The 19978-nt window shown below is 45.0% G+C and overlaps 1 protein-coding gene across 2 annotated transcripts in view; it reads left to right on the top strand.

Moving 5' to 3' along the window:
- The window catches only part of Nulp1 (Nuclear localized protein 1), a 127274-nt gene that overhangs the window by 79613 nt on the left and 27683 nt on the right, over nt 1–19978 (top strand). For both annotated transcript variants that reach the window (XM_075702217.1, XM_075702210.1), the window contains exons 9-13: nt 5817–5935; nt 8725–8883; nt 13565–13655; nt 15241–15320; nt 16642–16711. In XM_075702217.1, coding sequence (XP_075558332.1) covers nt 5817–5935; nt 8725–8883; nt 13565–13655; nt 15241–15320; nt 16642–16711 — 519 coding nt within the window. The remainder of the gene's footprint in view (nt 1–5816; nt 5936–8724; nt 8884–13564; nt 13656–15240; nt 15321–16641; nt 16712–19978) is intronic.

The raw sequence follows: 19978 nt of genomic DNA, 5'->3' as shown, positions 1-19978 counted from the left end.
TGCACCGCGCACTGGCGGTCTCCCCTCTTCAGCGCCAGATGCCGACCAGGTTTGGAGAACATGATTTCAACAAACCGTCAAATTCCTAAATGGGTTGCCAGAGGTGTCGCCGGTTGTTAGCGCCCAACTTTGACATTCCTGAGCTGTTGACTGGACACTGACCTTTGAGAAGAAGAAAGATACCCCCTCAGTCCAAGTGCATGTGCGTGAATTATGCTGACCCAGGGTTCCTGGTTTGGTGCAATCCTGGCCACCGCGTGGAGAAAGGGAGAAAGGGAATAGATCCCAACCTGGCTAGTTAAGCCGGCGCACCTATAGTCGGATACAACTTTAGAAAAAAGGGGGCGTTTACTCCTCCGAGGCAGATGCACATGAGCATCCACCAATGGGCACGCACTCTGGACTGATGTCATGAGCCGGACGGCCGGTGACCTCACCGTCGGAGAAGATGGCCGCCCGGGCTTCGAATAGGGCCAAGTCGCGTCAGCTGTGCGCGTCAACGCCTCGTTACAGTGAATTCCCAAACTGTTTGTGATTGTCTATCATGCCGGAAATATTACTGCGAGCTTACAGTGTGGCATTTGTGCCGCATGCGTTTATTTTAAGCCGTGATCTGGTGAAGAAACATTGCAGCGAGCATCGCTGACACTGCGCTACGCTTTGCCTGAAAACAGGATCCCACGGCGACCGCTGCAAACACACATCCTGCCTGTTTGTTTCATGTCTTTTTTATTTCACTCCCGAATGAAGTTACGATGAGAAAAGTTTTCCAAAGACTCGTGCCTACTGTTAGCGGCGGGTGTGTTCGTGTACTGTGTCGCTGCATTTCTTGTCGGACGGGGTGAAGTGATGAAGCAAAACCATTCTCAGGAGAAATGAGAAAAGCGTGCACTTATGAAACAAACCTACGAGCGTCTCAACAGAAAATATTTGCAAAAGAAGCCTCCAACGCAAAGGTTTGTCACTGTCAACTTAGCGTGAACGATCGTTGTCAGCAGTGACATTGCCGAGCGTCTAACGGCGGTGTTCGAGCGTTGTGTAGCACCATCGATTGATTGCTTTCCACCAGTGCTCACCGCGCGCGCAAGCTGTAGAATGCGTGCTGTGACACAGTCATGCATAAGTTGTGTTGCCAGCACTCGATATGGTTTCCCACAACATAGCTTCGCGCTGCTTTTCGATTCTCGTGATATGTTGCAGTTAAATATTCGCAAGACAGTGTTAAGAGAACGGTTAAAAAAAAACTACGTACGAGAAGGTCGGCACAGCAGCTTGTGAACTTGCTCCTATAATACCTCTACCCGCGTCTGTTTGTAAATGTGTGTGTGTTTTCTTGTGTTTGTCAATTTTTAAAATTTCCCACAGTTCTTTATGTTTGAGTTTTTCTTAGTTTTCGTGTTTGTGTGTGAATACGTGCCTGCTTCCATGCACGTTTGCGCTTACTCTTATTTCTGTCCTTATATTTTATATTAGCATTTGTTTTTGCCAGTTTTCTTTCAGCAAAGTCTTTACACATTTTCATTAACCAGTCTCATTCAAAGCACTAACTCCTGTACATTGCAGGGCTGGCCTCTTCCATCTCATTAAAACCTTTCTCACTGGTCTACCTCGTCTCCTTAATCTGCCTACTCGCTGTGTTTTCTGTCCTTGCTTCTTGTGTTGCTGCTGCAATGTGATTAACCAACTTGCTCAAACCAAATTTTGATCGCCTATCAAAACAGAAAGGTTTAGAGATACATTTTCTTAAAAGCGTCATGTGGGTTGCACAGCAACTTTGCCTCTTACCTCTGTTCATGTTTATGCATCAATGCCTGTGGCAGCCTGCCAGAAGTGCACATGAAAGGTTGCATATTGAGAAACAACACCTTGCTATGCTGTTGCATTTTTCATGCATTCAGTCTTAGTAAACAGACGATTTCGCTGCCCATCACACATGATGGTAAAAATTTTCAACACGAATAACATTGTGCAGTGGGGTGTCATTTCCTGTCTGACGCTTTCGTCATTGCAAAGACATTTTTCAGTGAATGGCGCCCAGCAAAGCAGGGCAGACTGCTAATGGTGCCTTTCAAGCGTGCCCTCGACTACTGCTATTAATAGCGCCCCGAATTAGTATTTTGGGCCTCACTAATCTAATTATGTTTGATAATTGTTCTCTTATTCGCATTACTTACCTGGGCCAGGTAACCAAAATAAACATTGCCACCAAATGAATGTGTGTTTGCATGCAAGCTGTCAACAGTGGCTGTCATTTTCGCATTGATTGCTGCCGTTTAACCAACAGTGACGACGGCTTGACTGCGCTTTGTCGTGCAGACTGCTAATGGTGCCTTTCAAGCTTGCCCTCGACTACTGCTATTAATAGTTACCCGAATGAGTATATTGGGCTTCACTAAGCTAATGATATTTGATAATTGTTCTCTTATCCGTATTACTTGCCTGAGCCATATAACCAAAATAAAGAATGCGACCACATGAATGTGCTTTTGCATGCAAACTGCTAAAAGTGGCGGTCAATTTCGCGTTGACTACTGCTGTTTCACCTACAATGGCTACGACATGGCTGCGCTTTGAAGTGCAGGTGCTAAAGGTGCCTTTCAAGCGTGCCCCGACGACTATTATGCTCATAGGTGGCTGCCCACAAGAGCATTTTGGGCCTTCTGACATTGGCATTATTCGTCTCAACGGGCTGGAAAAAACAGTAGGGGCAGCACAACTGCACGCAAAGCACAATGTGCTTTGGTGTGCAGGCTGCTAAGAGTGGGTGTCAATTTCACGTTGACTACTGCTTTTTCGTGTGAACCTGGACAGTGGCTGCCCGAATGAGCATTTTGGGCCCCACATAGTTATTCAGGGTTAATAACTGTATTTGCATTCAGATTTTCCAGCATTTCAGCACGTTTCCATGCCAATACTTATAATGAGCACGATCTGTGCAGGACGTTGCTTTTTCAGAATTGGGCTTCCATTAAAAGGAATATGTCACCAAATCAACTGCTTATTTATTTGAGAAGTCACGGGAGAATGCTTGGCTGCTGTGCTTGACGCACAGTACACCGCTTCAGTGATGGGAGATCCATTGTTGCGTGTGCCGAGGTATGTGTGGCCGGCAGGAGGTCTGGACTCCACTTCACGCAGAGTCAGAGACGAGGAGAGCTTTCTCGGCGAAGAATTCTTTATACAATGTTTACATGTTGTCGTCGTTATCAGGAGAGAGACCAACAGAGGAGCTGCAAGCTGCTTAAATAACACCCCTCAGTCCCAGATTGCCCAAACAGACTCCAAGGGCGAAACAAGGTCGAGAGAGAGAGAAAGTCCGGGCAGCCTCCTCGAACCGCACTGCGGCATTGGGCCGATCTTGCAGTCAGTCAAAATGGTGCACCGGGGAAGTTTTATGGCTTGCATAGGACAAAGGGAACCAACTGCAAGGCACGGGGTCGAAACACAGCCCTCCTTTGAAAACCGTCCCAAGCACATTGGGAGTTGTTCCTGGTGTGGGCACTGCCGGACAAAAGAGGGGGGGTTGCATTGCTGCCGGCACGGGGAGGGGCCGAATAGAAGTCCGTGAGCCAGCGGCCGCTTCCGTCGTGGACGCCGGGCAGCCGCGAGGAAACCCGAGCCGTGCACATAGTCATCGTGTGCCCGAAGCGGGCACCATGCAGGGATGAATGATGCCTCCACGGTCGACACACCATAGCACTGGCCTTCTGTCAGGCAAATCCCAGGGCACAAACATAACACCATATACACTTTGAGAACTCGTTAGTGTTCTTCTCGACCGTCGGTATCTTGTCGTGGCGAAAGAAATCGTGCGCACGACCTCGGCGCACACAACGTGGCATACTTCGTGCTGCGTCTTCTTTTCTCCACATTTTGTTGGCACTTTCGCGAGGGCGTCAACACTTTGCCACCCGAAATATGTGAAGCTTAGACCTCCCCCCTCACCTTAAACGCTGTGCTTTCGCTGACACCGAGCATCTTGAGTTTGTAATGGTTGCGATGAATGCATTGTTTTATATAAGTACTTGTTCAATAGCAACTGATTCATCTGAAGCTCGGAACAGGAGTAGTAATTGTGCCATGTACATGTAAACAAGCGCAAAAGCCACGCAGAGCTGCTCTTTCTACTTTTGTCACTTACAATGAAGCTAAAGAGCAGACGACGGGCAGCGTTGTGGAAGGCACGGGATTATTTTGCTGTCGCGATCCGGCATGTGCTGTAGCACATGAGAGCTCTACTAAACCAGCCATCAAAATACAAAAGTCTTTATTTATACCGAGAATTGCGCATTTCAGAAGCACGATTGTTTGAGTGGGATTATTTTAGTCGCGGAGGCAATCGGACGTCACACTTCGGTCATCTGGGCGGGGCCTCCCCTTTTTTCTAAAGTTGTATCTGACTTTAGGACCGCCGGAGTCTGTTGACTGAGATCCTTGAATGATGTAAATACCTATATGTATAAAGTCTTTCTTCCTTCGCTTAACTTGTCCTGATGACTTCCCCGGCATGGCACCAACTTGAGATCACATCGATCATGTAACCCCAGTCCCAACAGCGTGCATGGAATGAAGGATGGGGACGGTGCACGCCAACTTTTTGCGCTCGCAAAGGGGAATGGGAGGGGGGGGGGAGTTGTGCGCACTAGGAGGGGTGGCGCAAAGGGGCCAGAGTAGCACGTGTCTCCGCTTCTACTCCGGCCTCTATGTTGGAGGTAATCTGTGGTGGGTTCAAAGGCTAGCCGATGCGAGATAGCTAATGGCTTCACGTGGCGCTGCATTCTTGTGTGCCTAGTTCGTGTTGAAGCGAGAAGCAGCACGAAGGGGAATTCACTCGCTGCTGCTACTGCTCTTCATCACTCCTGCACTTCCGACAGCAAGTGTCCGTGGTTGTCGAATGAGATGGGCTCATGTTTGCCTGTGCGCACATGACACCATGCTTGCTAATTTAGTTAGTAACCAAATGCTTACAGCAGTTTATACAGCTGATGAAACTACTAACCTCACTGTGTATAGCTGCCAAGTAATTTGATATCACAATCAATGCTTTGCAAACTGTGATTTTTTTATTGGTAAGATGTATTAATTGTGTTCTAAAGGAGCCAAAAACTTGGCAAATTTCAGAACCTTTCACTGCACTCACAACAGCCCAAAAACTAGAATATACAGTACTTTGAAATCCATGACTTCACATTGATTGATATACTGACGTTAGGTTTTTGCACGAAATTTAAAAACCGGAAGTTCTGTCTTCATTTTCTCTTCTAGGAATCAATATCCTACTGCGAAATTAACAAAAATAGAATTTTGAAAGAATAATTTATAATACAAAACTGATTTACTGTCTCTCTTTAGTGTCTTTTTAGATGAACGGGGACGTTCATCTAAAAACGTTCATTCGTTCAATGTTCATTCCCCGTCCCCGTTCATCTCAAGATGAACGGGGACGAGGAATGAGGACCTGTGTGTGTGTCTTTGTACACGTCTTCGTCATCTATGCGATTAACCGTTCCCAAGTCCTTTTAGACATTTACCTCTTACATTTGCACCATGTGTTTGGTGCTTTTTGGTCAGAGCTGGCCCTTGCGTCAAAAAAATTTAATAATTGCTTGTTTCAGAGAACAGGCTAAGTCATTGTCTCGAATAGCATTAGATTCAGGCGTGTGGAGATGGTGCTGAGAATAATTTCATTATGCAACTTAGGCGTTAAAACATTAAATGTGATTTCTTGTGGCCATGTAGGCGCAGGAATAAATCAGTGGCAGTAATGAGAGGCTATATTAAGGTACGGTTAGGATATACCTGTAATTTCACTGCAGCTGCAAGAATCGCTGATCATGTTCCCTGGTGTACTCTTATCGCTCCTGGACAAGTGTGGTGTGCAGCCGGACAGTGAAGTGGCCAAGCACACATTCTTTTCTGCCACAGCACAGGCACAGTGAGTTCATTTTATGCTTTCCCATTGGTGTTGACATCGGTGTAAAAAGTGCATCTGTGTATTCAAATGTAGCTTATGCTCGCATCAGTGTTTGAGCATTCTTTGGCTCTTGCTTAGTGTCTAATGGATTGAGAGGGCTGTTCAATGATACAGCCCTCTCAATGATACAGGTGCTCTGGTTACACCAACTCTAACCCCACTGTAATATATTTGCCTTGGGCATGCACTAAACAAGCATGAGCTTTTACACTTTCAGTTTTAATCTTTATTCACGTTTTCAATACACTTATTGACCGTCTCAGAATTAAATTTGGGCTCTACTCGCAGACAACTTTCAGTGGCAGTGAAGGGAAAGGTATGAAGGCAAATTGCACACAAGTGAGTATGCTCCTGAAAAGAGTGCCACATTTTCATGCATGTTAGTCTAAGCAGAGAACAGAAAACATTAACACCTTATTTACAACAGCTTAATGAGACAAAAGACACCACAAGGTGAAGTTAACTTGCAGCTTTTCCATTTTGTGTCTGGGTAGTCGCAGAACCGTAGTGCATTAAAGCTGCGTCGATTCAGCGTCTCCTCCAACAGCCCAGAAGCGCTGCCAAATGCTGCCTGACTACTTCGCATGGTAACACATGTGCAGATGATATGCCCCCTAGCTTTCTCTTCATTGCCGCAGAAAGTTGTCCATGAGTATAAAATTTTATAATTTGCACATTTGCTTAGAACCTATCTTTATATGAAGTCAGAAAATAGCCCATGTTCTTACCACATTCACAGTGCATGCACACCAGCTCTGCTGGCACCATGATGGTGGGTTTGGTAAATTTGTCAATTTGGTAATGGGTTATTAGGAACGCCAATTTATTTTGTTGAAAGTTTTGGAATACACATTTCGAAAGTTGAGCTACTCTTAAGATACAAAGTATACACATCCCAATGACTGATCAGTGTCAAGTGCTCAGATGCAGCATGTGCCCTAAAGATATTAATTGATAAGCAATATGAGAACTTCAGTTTATTTAATGCACAGTTTCTGATGTCTGTTACTGCAGTTAGCAAGTGAAAGTTATCATTTTTGTTTGTAATTTATTTTTCATAATTGGAGACAGTGGGCCTCTTCGATTTTCGGAGTTCTGGCAGCCCGCTGGCAGCCAGATGGCAGCCAGCTAGTTCCAGTTCTGACAGGAAGTCACATGGGCTGGAATCCCAAGACAACCCGAACCTGCCCGAAGTTTGCAAAATCAAACACCGGTACAGCTGGCCAAATGTAAACATGCTACCAGCATGGCAGCGCCCGTCGAGGCCGGTGCGCGCTCGGCGTAGTCGGCCCATTTATGCGTTGCCAGCTTGAAAATATATTGTTGCATTCAGGGATACGATCACTTTCGCGCGATTTCGCACGAGTCGGCGCAGGACGTGTACTCGGCCAACCTCGCTGGCGCAGCGCAACAGATGGCCTCCGACGCGGCGGATGACAAGATGCGAAATCGTGATTGTATACTCGAAAGCAATAGCTGGAGGATCCCTGCTCGCAGCGATCACGTCGACCACCGGCGACATTGATGAGTTGGCATTGTGTCATCACAAGACATGAAAAAGCAGGTTATCGGGTACGTCTAGCTCATACGCATAAAATTTCGTGCCGACCTGCTTGGGCTTCGATTTCATAAAGTTTGTTGTGGCTGATGGTGCGTCTCATTTAAGGAGCTGGGGACGCGGCTGGCGCATGAAAATGCACGTCACCTGTGACGAGCGAAACGTTTCACACCGAAAAACAACATTGGTCGAAATCATGAGAGCAATAAGCCAATGTACGTGTGTCTAAATGTACCGAGTGCAATCAGTGTATTCTTAGATCAACGGCCTGCAGTTCGAACACATATCGGTTTCAAGCTGCCACAGCATACGACGGAGAGACGGAGCGAACACGAGCTAGCTGCAAAGCCTTCGCTAACTGCAGAGAAAGGTGATATACATACGCGAGATATGTGAAAAGGAACGCCACCAGAGAAAGACGAACCGAAAATGTACCGCAATGTGTGAATGAGCGTCTACAACTTGCGTGGAACACAATGCAGATAACATGCACGCATGAGAGCGCGGCGCGCTGTTCATTGCCGCGAAGAAGCAATCAGCTGGGGACACGCACACAAAAGCTTCAAACGGTTCACCACGGCTCGTATCACACCGCTTCGCGACGCGATGCGGAGCGGTGCGTTAGCACCTAAAAAGATAACGCTAGAAGTAAGGAAATCCGAAGATGACCGTAGACAGTTGGCTAAGCGAGGTAAATTGAAGTCCTCAAGCACCCGCGTTGCAATCCGTGAAGTCCCTGTAAAGATGGCGGCGAGCGCCCATCGCCTCTTTTATTCGTCTGCTAGCCAGAGAACTTCCAGAGAGCAGCCAGACCAAAATCGTCCTGGCAGGTTCTGGCAGCCCGCAGGTAGCCAGAACCGTCCAGCGCGAGCAAAACGAATTCCCGGCGGAAGTGCGTAGCGCGGTGGGCGGAGCAACCCGAGAAAAACGAAGACGCTCTGGCTGGCTCTGGCAGCCCGCGGGTAGCCAGAAGTGGAAAATCGAAGAAGCCCAGTCTTCGCTGAAACAACCAGCATGTGGAATAAAGTAAGCTGCAACCGCTGTGTTTGTATCAAAAGCGAAACATTAAAACCCTTTATGTGCCACCTAACATGAATTGGAAAGGGAAATCTCTGATGTAATGTAGACTCCTCTTCCTGCTATACGAGATGCTTCAGACTTTTACATACATCTTCACTACATTGAAATGCAGGCAGCCCGCTGCTCTCAACCAGCTGCAGTGTCTCTTTGTTGGACGTAACTATGTGCTCTGGAAAGAACCAGAGGTGCTGGCATGGCTGGAGCGCAATGTCCGTGCTGTCCTTAAGCGTGTGGATCAAGGGGACCCCTTGGTGGCTTCTTCAGCAGAGAAGTAAGGCAGCCCTTGGCTTTTCATTGTGCTTGTTAGTTTATTTTGTTTTGCCTTCACTGTTGCCATAATATTTATGTGAACCTGTAGCTCTGACCTGTACACAGTCTACACTTCACAGTCAAATGTCAGTTGAACAGCAGTTAGTGCTTGAACCCTACCTAATGTATTTGGTCGTATCCGTGAGAAGTAACAGAAAAGTTCCTGAAACATGCTGCCTGGCCTCCCCGTAGAGGGAAATGCAGTTCCATGCTACATGGCACTTCTAATAGTATCACTAATGAGCTAGTCTGGAAGTTTGTGTTGGCGAGGATAACAAGCATCCATTCAGATTGTGTATTCTTTTAAAGGTATGTTGATGCTGTGTTGTGGTAGGTATGATTGCTGACCTGAAAGAACAAATATTCATGGCTTCGTTTTGTTTGTTTCTGACTGAGAAAGATGCCAGTGGGGACCCATTAAATGCTAAAACAAGCATTTTGCAATTAAACAATGGGCCTTAGCCAGACACAAGTAGCTCAACTGGTTCAGGAGTGGAAGAACATCTGTAGAGAATGATGAACACTCTGGTTGCCTTTCAACAGGGGTAGCCGATGTAAACATTGCAAGAGTTTGGGAAAAGTACAAGATTGCTGCTTAACGATCCATAAGCTTTCTGAAACCATTGACTTGTCATATGGGACCTGTCAGCAAAATCTTTAATAAATGAGGAACCACAGTGAAATTTGTACCCCATGACCGAGCAAAAGGTGCATTGAATGCAAGTGTATGCAGCTGAAATAAACAAATCAGTGTAGATGCATGCATGCACACAACTTGATCACTGCTAACACAGAGAAGTGGCAATATACCATTACAGAAGCACTTAATGTATGTGAATGTGATTATTCTTGTCAATAAGGAATGAGGGCAAGCAATGGGATTCATGCGAAAGTAATGCATTAGCATTATCTTTCCTCTTTACACACAAAACAAATGCTGCCACTAACGCGACTATCGAAACGCGCAACCCATGTCCTGATTTGCCCGACAGTGAAGTGCATCTTCTGACATGCCGAGTGCCACCTGTGCAGGGCCGCATTCCAGTGCACTGCGCGTGCCGCAACCGTCGGAAGCCTCCTCCCCTTCCACTTGTGTCAGCCTCCTCTCCACTCCTCTCACCTCTTTTGCCGTACACAAGCCGACAGATGGGTTTTTGTTTGCATGATTGTTCTAATGCTGACGCATTAAAAGCTTTCAAGTTAAGTTATTATTGATACTAGAAGTGGCACCTAGTCGCGGAGCAGTATACCATTCTCCATTGAGGCAGGGTTATATGCTTTTGGGAACTTTCAGATCACCCCTCATAGGTCAACCTTTACTGTAGGTCGATGCCTGAAAGTAAGAAGGTTGAAAACCTTTAAAAAAAAGTTGCAGTTTCGCCCGAAAGGCGAAGCATCAACTGCGATATCTAATTAGCAGACAGCCATACAAAGTAAGGATGGTACTTTTATCGGCCTTATCAACTTGCAAACATTGGCTTGCTAACAAAATTAATAAGCATGGTGTCAGTGTGCACAGCAAACATGAACACATCACACTCAATGACTGCAGACACTTACTGCCAAAATGCTGGCATGAGGAAACGTGGCAGCAGCAGCGAGTGAAGTGACATTCGTGCTGTCTATTGCTTCAATGCAAAGTGAGTGTCAAGGACACACAGCACACACAAAGCTATGAGCCTAGACCCTACCCCAAACATAGATCACTCTCAAGATAGCGCCGCCACATCTGCATTTGCAGCCAGAGAGAACGCTGCCCCCCTCCCCCCCGGCTTCTCGCAACGTGAAGTGCCTCACGCGAGAGAAGACGGCATGCTTCCTCTTCGCATTCATTCCTTTCGCCTGGGCAAGATTGAGCAGCGATCGCCGGCTCCCCTTACATATTTTCACTCACACATACAGCATGGGGCACATGGCGACGATGTTATGGCCCTTGGACTTTATACGAAACCTCACGGCGACACTGACGGTAGAAATGCACTTGGAGTGCCCGCAGCTACCACAGCTGGAGTAAAAGAGGAGGTGCACCCTAACCAGCCCTTCTCCTCCCCTTGCATGCGTGAGAAGACTATGCCCACCCTCCCAGTCTTCCTACCTTGCGAGTGCGAGAAAACAGTGCTGCCTCAAGCTACCATCATTCTCAGCTCACGCTCGCAAGCTTTCACTCGCACCTACAGCATATGGCACGCGGCCACGATGTTATCGTACTTGGATTTAATACGGAACATCATGACGACGTTGACAGTGGAAATTCGCCTAGAGTGTCCTTATAATTGCTATCACAATAAAATAATCTGCAACAGGGAAATGACCGCAATTTTATGCTATTTTTCAATTGTAGTTGGAAGCCATTTGTATGAACACATAACAGGAAAACCTCTCTCATGCCAGACGTTTGCTTATCATCATACTTGTCATAAGCTCTTCAATACTGTGTCTGTCATTTGGCACAAGGTGTGCAAAGGTAGACACAAGGTGCAAAGGTGTGCATAGCTGGACCCTCAAATACTGGCCAGCCTCATGTCTTCTTAGCAATATTATACCCCGGTTGAGAAACCTGTTACTGTGTAATGTTTTTTTTTTTTTTTTTTTGCCAAGGAATTTGCACTGCTAAAGTCGGGGGAAATCGGGAAAAGTCGGGCATTTTTGCAAAGGGGATTTGCTCTGCACCCTGTCGCTACTTCACTTGTGTATATAAACCTTCCTTTATTGCAATGAATTACTTGAGCGAAAAAAAGAAGCCAGTAGCACAAATCTGCATTGATGGATCAATCATTACCGATCACAGGGATATTGCGAGTCATTTCAATTATTATTTCCATAGTGTATTTTCTAATTCTGGCATTAGTTCATCCAAGGACAAAATGTTTCACCCATCTGAAGCTAATTTTATTTCATACATTAGCTTAGTCTCGATGCTAGTTAACTTAAAAACTAAATCTTCATGGGGTCCTGACGACCTTCCAAACATTTTTTTGAAACGTTATGCCGAGACTATCGCAAGGTTCCTTCGTGCTTCGTTACTTGCTGGAAAATTACCGGATGACTGGAAGATAGCAAGAGTTGTACCCATATTCAAGAAGGGTGACCGTTCATTGTCAGAAAATTACCGTCCAATTTCATTGACGTCCTCATGTTGTAAACTAATTGAACATATTGTTGCCAATCAGATTAACGAATTTCTAGATAAACATTCAATACTGTCTAATTTTCAACGCACATTTAAAAAAGGCTATTCAGCAGTTACACAGCTTGTCATCGTAATTCATTCACTCGCCTCATGCCTTGATAAAAATGGTCAAATTGATGCTGTATTTCTTGCTTTTAGCAAAGCCTTCGATACAGTTCCACATGACAAGTTAATACTAAAACTTAGACATCTTGAGCTCCCAGAAATATTGATCGCATGGATAACAAACTATCTAGCAAATCGCCGCCAGTTCGTAGAAATTAATACGCAACAGTCTGGCTGTCGTCCGGTCAACTCTGGAGTTCCTCAAGGAAGTGTCCTAGGACCATTGCTCTTTTTACTTTACATAAATTATATTACTACTTCAATCCATTCCAGTGTGCAAATTAGGTTGTTTGCGGTCTGTGTGCTTTTTAGAGAAATCACTTCAACAAATGATCAAACTGATTTAAATACTTCTCTAGCTGGCATTATTGATTGGTGCAAAATGTGGGGAATGCGGCTTAATGCTGAAAAGATGGTCTTTCTTCGCTTCACTCGTCAGAAAGCTCCACTAACCTTTATTTACACATTAGGTTCGTTGCCTTTGCAGGAAGAAACAAAATATAAGTATTTGGGCGTCACAATTCCTAACAATTTATCATGGAATTTACACATTGATAATATCTGTTCTTCGGCCTTGCATAAATTATATTTTTTGTGACATAAACTTAAAAATTCCCCACCTAACATAAAACTGCTTGCTTATTATTCAGTAATTAGACCGAAACTTGAATATGCATGTGTTGTTTGGGACCCGTTTACTAAACAAAATATTAAATGTCTCGAAAGGGTACAGAAGGAAGCCGTGCGATTCATATATTCAAAATTCTCTCGATATGATTCCCCCTCACAAATAATGCATGATAATGGCATCGAAATCCTTGAGCAGCGAAGGCAGCACTTAAGAATTCGATTTCTTTCCATGCTTTTTAATGGAGACTTATCAATTAATCCTGCATCCTATCCATCTAGTTCAACATCTAGGCTTACTCGACACCATCATTTGAATTCACTAACACCTTATTTTGCACGGATGGATGTATTCAAGTATTCTTTTTTTCCCCCAAACTATAACAGACTGGAATAACTTGTCGCCTGTTTCAGTTGACTGATTCATTGTACTACTGTTGTGTCTTACCACCCTGCTTGATTGAACAATGCATTGTATTATTGTTGTGTTTAACCACCCTGCTTGGACCTGAACTAGGTCTGCAATATGAAATAAATAAATAAATAAATAAATAAATAAATAAATAAATAAATAAATAAATAAATAAAAGGTTAGAAGCATGTGCTTGGTTTCGTGTATTTGGAAGCTTCATAATGCGGGCTTAGTTTTTGTCAACACTAGCCTATCAATGAATTGGCATTGTAGGAGTGTAAACTGAATTATGCTGAAATGTTTTCCCAGGAGAGCAAAACGTTACCAGGGTGCACCACGCAACCTCTGCCGTCACATCATTCTTTCAAACATCCAGGAAGCGAGCGTGACGCTACCTCAGGTAGGGAGGGATTGGTGCACGGATGTATCATCTGCTCAGCCAATCCTGTTTTTAATATATACTCAGTGGCATTTTACTGTCCCACTAACACATGCATTGAACTGAAGTGTTATGATTGCTCTACAGGTGACGGTGGGTGTCCTTGTGAAATCTAATAGTGTGAAAAATGGGGCACGCTTTATTGCCTGCTGTTTACTTCATTGTGTTTGATGTAGTGAAGCTTTATCATAAGTTGAGCTCAGATTGTTTTGTTAGTCCTTTGAGGGTCACCATCATACATGTGCGGCAGTGGAAACAAATCCCAAATGGTCATGGTCCTACATGTATGGCAATGACCAAATGCACCTTTCCGGAACGAACTGTCACCTAGCATTGTTTTGGAAGTACTACAACCTCCCAAAACATTAACAAAATTCTTATTGTGTTGCTGCCCCTCTTTCCAAAGCCTACTTTTAGCTTCACTGTATGGTGGTTGCCACTGTGGTAGTTAGGGAGTATTTCCACTTCACATAGTTTACTGCTGTGTGCTTATGCCCGTGCTTGCACAGTTTGTTATTGGCATTCTTGCGCATGTTGTTTTGAGTTACGAGCTCTGGGGAAAAGTGATTTCTACTTCATTTCTTATCATTCAAAGTGTTGCTTCAAGGTGCTTGCCCGCATGGCTCTCCCGTAGGTGTGTGATTACTTCTTTTACAGGTGGGCGCTCTTAAAGCAATGGTACTGCCTCGCATGCATCTCGTTTTGCGAGACACGTGAGAACTGAGAATCTTTTATAGCAATCAAACAACTGATTACTGCAAATTTCTCACTCACTTTATTTTTCTGATCAGTATGCGCCACTTGGTTTGACTGTGGGCACTTGCATGATATGCCTCGCTTTCTCTAAAGTTGCGCGCACCTGGTGCCGTATTCTCTAACGATACACTTCATTTTTCATTCTGAAATTAAATTCTTCTGGCCCTTCGCGGTTCAGGCATGGCTTGGCCATGTCTGAACCGCGAAGGCGCTGCTGGAAGTCGCTGCTAGTACTACTAGTGCTACCATCTTTGCTGGGATTGCACCCTCGGCGTGACACATGATAAAAACGAAAACATGAAATGGAATGTTTTTAAATACTATCTCTAGTTGTGTCAGACCTATTGAAAACAAAAATAAATCGTGTGAGTTTTATTGCATTTGTAAAAAATTATGCTAGTTTATCTATCAATTCAACAATAAACCATGTATAAAACTGCACACATCAAAAACAATTTTGTCACTTTATTGTCATTTAAAACTTAAGTGCTGGTTTTCTTTTTCTTTTTTCTTTCTTTCTAAAGAAATGTGACCGTGGGGGTTGTATTTCCAGAAAAAATGGGACAGGGATAACTGTTGGTCTATAGATTAACAGGATGGAACGAAACGTAAGGGTAGTCTAGGCATGGGGAAAAGTCAACTGATGCAAGACAGAGGTAATGGGAGATAACTGGAAGCAGCGCTTATCCTGCAGTGGACTTAGGTAGATGATGATAAATGGCAGCAGGCTTATGTGTGGGTTGAATGGATGGTCATTTTATGTGCTTTGACATGAGGTCTTTGTTTTTAGGAATTGTCGAACTCTCCCATCTTTGGCTTCGACCCTCTTCCACCGGTTGATGCTATTGTGAGCTACACACGCCCACCAAGGTAAGCAGCTCAGCTTTTCTCAAATTCCTGGTGATATTGCCATAAGAGTACTACTTACGTCACAGTAAGCTCATAATGGCAAGACACAAACAAAATTGGATACAGTCAAACCTCATTATAACGAACTTGCATCTTTTATCTGATACAATGAAACCTCATTAAACCGTAATTGGCCAGAGCTCGGAAAAAGTATGTACTAAACGGTAGTACTGCTTAACTGAAATAATGTGAGATTGCCCACTTGCCTGTCAAAAACAGAACTACAAGAGAGCGTTGAAAGGGCAGAAAACATGTAGTATTTATTCACTTCACGTGACAAAAGTCTTATTTTCGTTTGATGCCGCGGTGGGCTAGCAGCGATGATGGCAGCCTCAAACTCACTTAAGCTACAAGTCAGCTATTCTGCCAGCCCCCTCTTCTCGGCAAACACCCACATGAGGCTGACGTAACGTGCAGCATCTGCCACTGTCGGGCCTGAATCGCCCGTACTTTCACTTTCCGTGTCGTGCTCATCACTGTCGTTAGGCGACACTTTGGCAATAACAGAGGCAACAATGGCGTAAAGTCAAAGCTCGAAAATTCGACCTTGTAGCTGACATGTTTTTGCGGTCGCAGCAGCACTACCAAGCAACTTCTTTGCATTCCAGATGCCACACACCGTAGTCAACGGTAGATATCTCTCGCGTGCCAGCACTGACTTCTTCGTGCCACGTTCGATAGCACGAACGACGTACATTTTTTCTTTTATGCTGAACACCCAGTTTTTGTCCTAGCTTGCACGACGCCACAATACGGGCTATAATGCCCTCCGACTCTGGCACAGTGCCGAAATGATGTTGATGTGGCTTCACCTTTCAAAGCGCCCTCTGCGTTTGCGCTTGGAGGCCGTTCCGATCTCTGAGGCTCGTTGTTCTTCCAGGCCGCCGTACTACCATGATTTCGCGACGAAAAGTGGAAACACTACGTGTTAACCGACTCATATGCAATAAGCTGGTACGGTTTATGTGGAAAGAAAATGCATTATGTTCAATGGCCGTTGACTCGGGGATTTTACTTTACTACTTTTAAAACAAAACTACTGTTTATGCGGCTACGGTTTAACAAGGTTTTACTGTATTCATTATAAGCATATATTTGTTATACACTGATATCAGCTAGAAACTTTTAAGATTTACTTTTTTATATCTGATAACTCGTTTTATCCATGTTCGTTATACATATCAAGGTTCAACTGCATTTCGTTAATATTTCATTTAGTTCTTATGATTGTTGTTGTTTGGCTGCCTGTAGCATATCTGGCCTTGTAACCTTTTGTTTTCAGAACACAGCAAGTAGGAGACGAGAGCATGATGGGGGCCTTCTTTCGATCACTCTTGCCAAGCTTTAATTTGGTAAGTTGAATTGTGTGTTGCCCATTTCTCATTGGCTCATGTTTATAACTGTAGTGTTACAATGAAATATATTTATGTCAGGGGTCAGTAACTAGCAGCCCATGCTAGTGGTTGCCTGCTAGTGCTTGCAAGGCAGTGTGACATGGACCATAGCACGCTTTTACACTTGTAAATCAGTATGACTCTACATGTTGTTCTTTAACTCCGCCCTGCCTACTTCTTCATGGCTTGATGACTGGCTTACTCCATGGCTGCTTTTCAGCTACTTGACCCACTGCTCCAAAATGTTGCTGCCCCCATATTGTTTCCTATGCATGGTGTACTGTGCTTCTAACCAAGGCTATGGCATCTTTAAGTTCCACACAGTTATGCTCATTATTTATTGTCATGTTTTGTTTTTTGTACCTTCAGCTTGTTAATCCCAGCAAATTTTTCAAGCATTCAAATTATACTTCATAACTGCCTTGTAGCAAGCACTGTTCAGGTACTGTTGTGCAGCAGTGGGAAGCCAGTTTTAGTTTGAGATGACAGTTTCTTGTGTTTTATAGGACTCACTACATTGTATTCGTAGACAGGCCTTCTTAATTTATAGTAAATAAAAAGCAGCATCGTTAATGGAGTCAACTCTTGTTAATTTGACCCTGGCAAAACTGTAACAACTGCTTGAATTATCCTTTTAAATAAGATGAAAGGTAGATGGAAAAAAGAAACTTTCAGGTGCTTTATTTGCCAAAATTATCCTCGATCATCAGCCACCATTCACACAACAAGCAGGTAGTATGCCACACTGCACGTTGTACTTAAAATGCCTCTTTGGCACTGGTCTCATGTGAAAACACTGCTGCAGCATCAGATCAAGCTTTGCACTGTGTTGGACACATATATTGAGTGCCTTCAGTGTAATCATTGTGACTGTTCTTGTCTTGGCTACTGATTGCACTGCTGACTATATGTGCATATGCTATCACTTGTTGTGGGACTGCAGGAAAATTGTAATCGGTGATCAGTCTGAAAGTTCTATTGTCCTTTGTAACATTGATTACTGGGGAAGCAAGCCTTGATATAGACCTGGTGATACCAGCATCAAGCATTTGTTGGAGTCTATTCTTTAACCACACCTTCTTGTATGAGTAGGCAAGGATTCTCCTTCTTGCGAACAACTGTCTTCTTTCATAGCTTGAATTGCACTCCCAAGAAAGAGGTTGCTGGTGGGCAAGCATTTATTTATTTATTTATTTGTTTGTTTGTTTGTTTGTTTGTTTATGCATGCATGCATGCATGTATTTAACATACTCTCAGGGCCAAAGGCATTAGAAAGCGAGTGGGTTACATGTGAAAATATATATATATATTGTGAGCATTGTTCATACGCTTCATATGCTCACCTGTACATACTCATTCATCATCACCGTTTTGGCACCTGGTGGTGGGGCTCTCACTCGAGAGAATAAAGAAGAGACTGGCTGCCTAAACCTTGTCTCACAAGTGGTGGAGTGTGCTGTCCGGTTTCTTCGTCTCGTTACCGGTCTCTCTCCAGCTTCACCTACGCTACATCCCTGGAGCTCCGCTCGGGTCGCCACCTCTACCAACTACACTCGACCATGTCCCAAGACCAGCAGACCAATACCACGACATACACCTTGCCTGCTCCTGCGTGAACCCCTTCTTGGATGGTCACCACCCCTCAGAAGGATCCACCGGTGTTTGCTGGGCTTCCAGGTGATGACGTTGAAGACTGGTTAGAGCTATACGAGCACGTGAGTGACTCTAACCACTGGAACAAATCTGCAAAACTTGCTCACGTTGCCTTCTACCTCACCGGCGTCGCCAAAACTTGGTTTTACAATCATGAGCTCGATTTCTCCAACTGGAGCACCTTCAAACACCAGCTACGCTAGATTTTCGTGAACTCGTCTGTCTGCTCCGATATCGCCAAGAAGAAGCTTGCTGAGCGTGTTCAGCACTCGGGCGAGTCGTACACTTCGTACATAGAGGACGTCCTCGCCCTCTGCCGCCACTTGAACACCTCGATGGCAGAGAGTGACCGTGTACGCCACCTGCTCAAGGGTATTGGGACTGTGGCATTCAATGTGCTTGTAGTGCTGAACCCCACTACCGTCGCAGACATCATCAGTACGTGTCAGCGTCTCGGTGCGCTTCATATGCTCCGCTTACACTCTGACACATCTGATTTCAAGGCGTCCAATGACAGTGAACTACGTGCCTTGATCCGCTCCATCGTATGTGAGGAACTGCATGCCCACGCTTCGTCAACCCCTCATGAGGTCCATATGACGCCTCCTGGTGGCGGCCTACGCCATATCGTGAGGGAAGAGATAGCTGCCTTGACCTGCCCGCAAGTCCTGAGCCCGCACTCTATCCCTACGCCAACTTACGCTGAGGTTGCCTCTATAGTGCAACCCTCCCAGCAGCCACCGCAACAGGCACCTGCACCGCACATTTCCCTGAATTCTATCACTGCAAGACCACCACCTCCTCCGTCTTACAACGCATGGAGCTTACCTCGACCGGTTTGCTACTATTGTGGCATCCGTGGCCACATTTCAAGGTTTTGCCGACGCCGTCAGCAAGATCAAAGGCGTGGCTATGACAGTTTTGAAAGGGATGAGTTTTCTGGCCCTGTACCACAACGTCGGGGTTCTTACTACGATTATTATCAACGGCGTTCCCCATCTCCACAGGACTTCAATGCTGCCGGTTCATTGCGTTTCCCGCATCGTCGCTCTCCATCACCTATGTGGCGCTCCTCTTCCCCTCTTCAACCGGCTACTTCGTCCTCCGATCACCGCCCGGAAAACTAAATGGTGTAGATTCAGGAGGGAAAGCTGCATCTTTTGGACATCGTGAAACTCCTCCGGAGCACCCGTCAAATGTACTTATGGTGTGTGTTGAAGGTGTCCGAACCGTAGCCTTGGTTGACACAGGCGCATCGCTTTTCGTTATAAGTACAGACTTGTGTTCTCGATTGCGAAAAGTGAAGACACCGTATAATGGCCCTCCCCTTCGTTGTACTAATGCAGTTCTTGTTCAGCCCTCCGGTGTTTGCACTGCGCGTGTTTTCATTGATGGCATTCTTCACCGCATTCAGTTTGTCGTGCTGTCTTCGTGTATCTACGCGATGATTTTGGGATGGGACTTCTTGTCTTCCGCCTCGGCTTTCATCTCTTGCCATCAGCGAACTATTCGTATGACGGACACTGAATGCTCTCGATGCTCACAGCCTACGTTTTGTCAAGTCTACCGACT

This window comes from Dermacentor variabilis, chromosome 1 (genome assembly GCF_050947875.1).
Source record: "Dermacentor variabilis isolate Ectoservices chromosome 1, ASM5094787v1, whole genome shotgun sequence".
Lineage (NCBI taxonomy): Eukaryota > Metazoa > Arthropoda > Arachnida > Ixodida > Ixodidae > Dermacentor > Dermacentor variabilis.
Note: the sequence above shows the minus strand (reverse complement) of the source record. Positions and strands in the feature narration are given on the sequence as shown.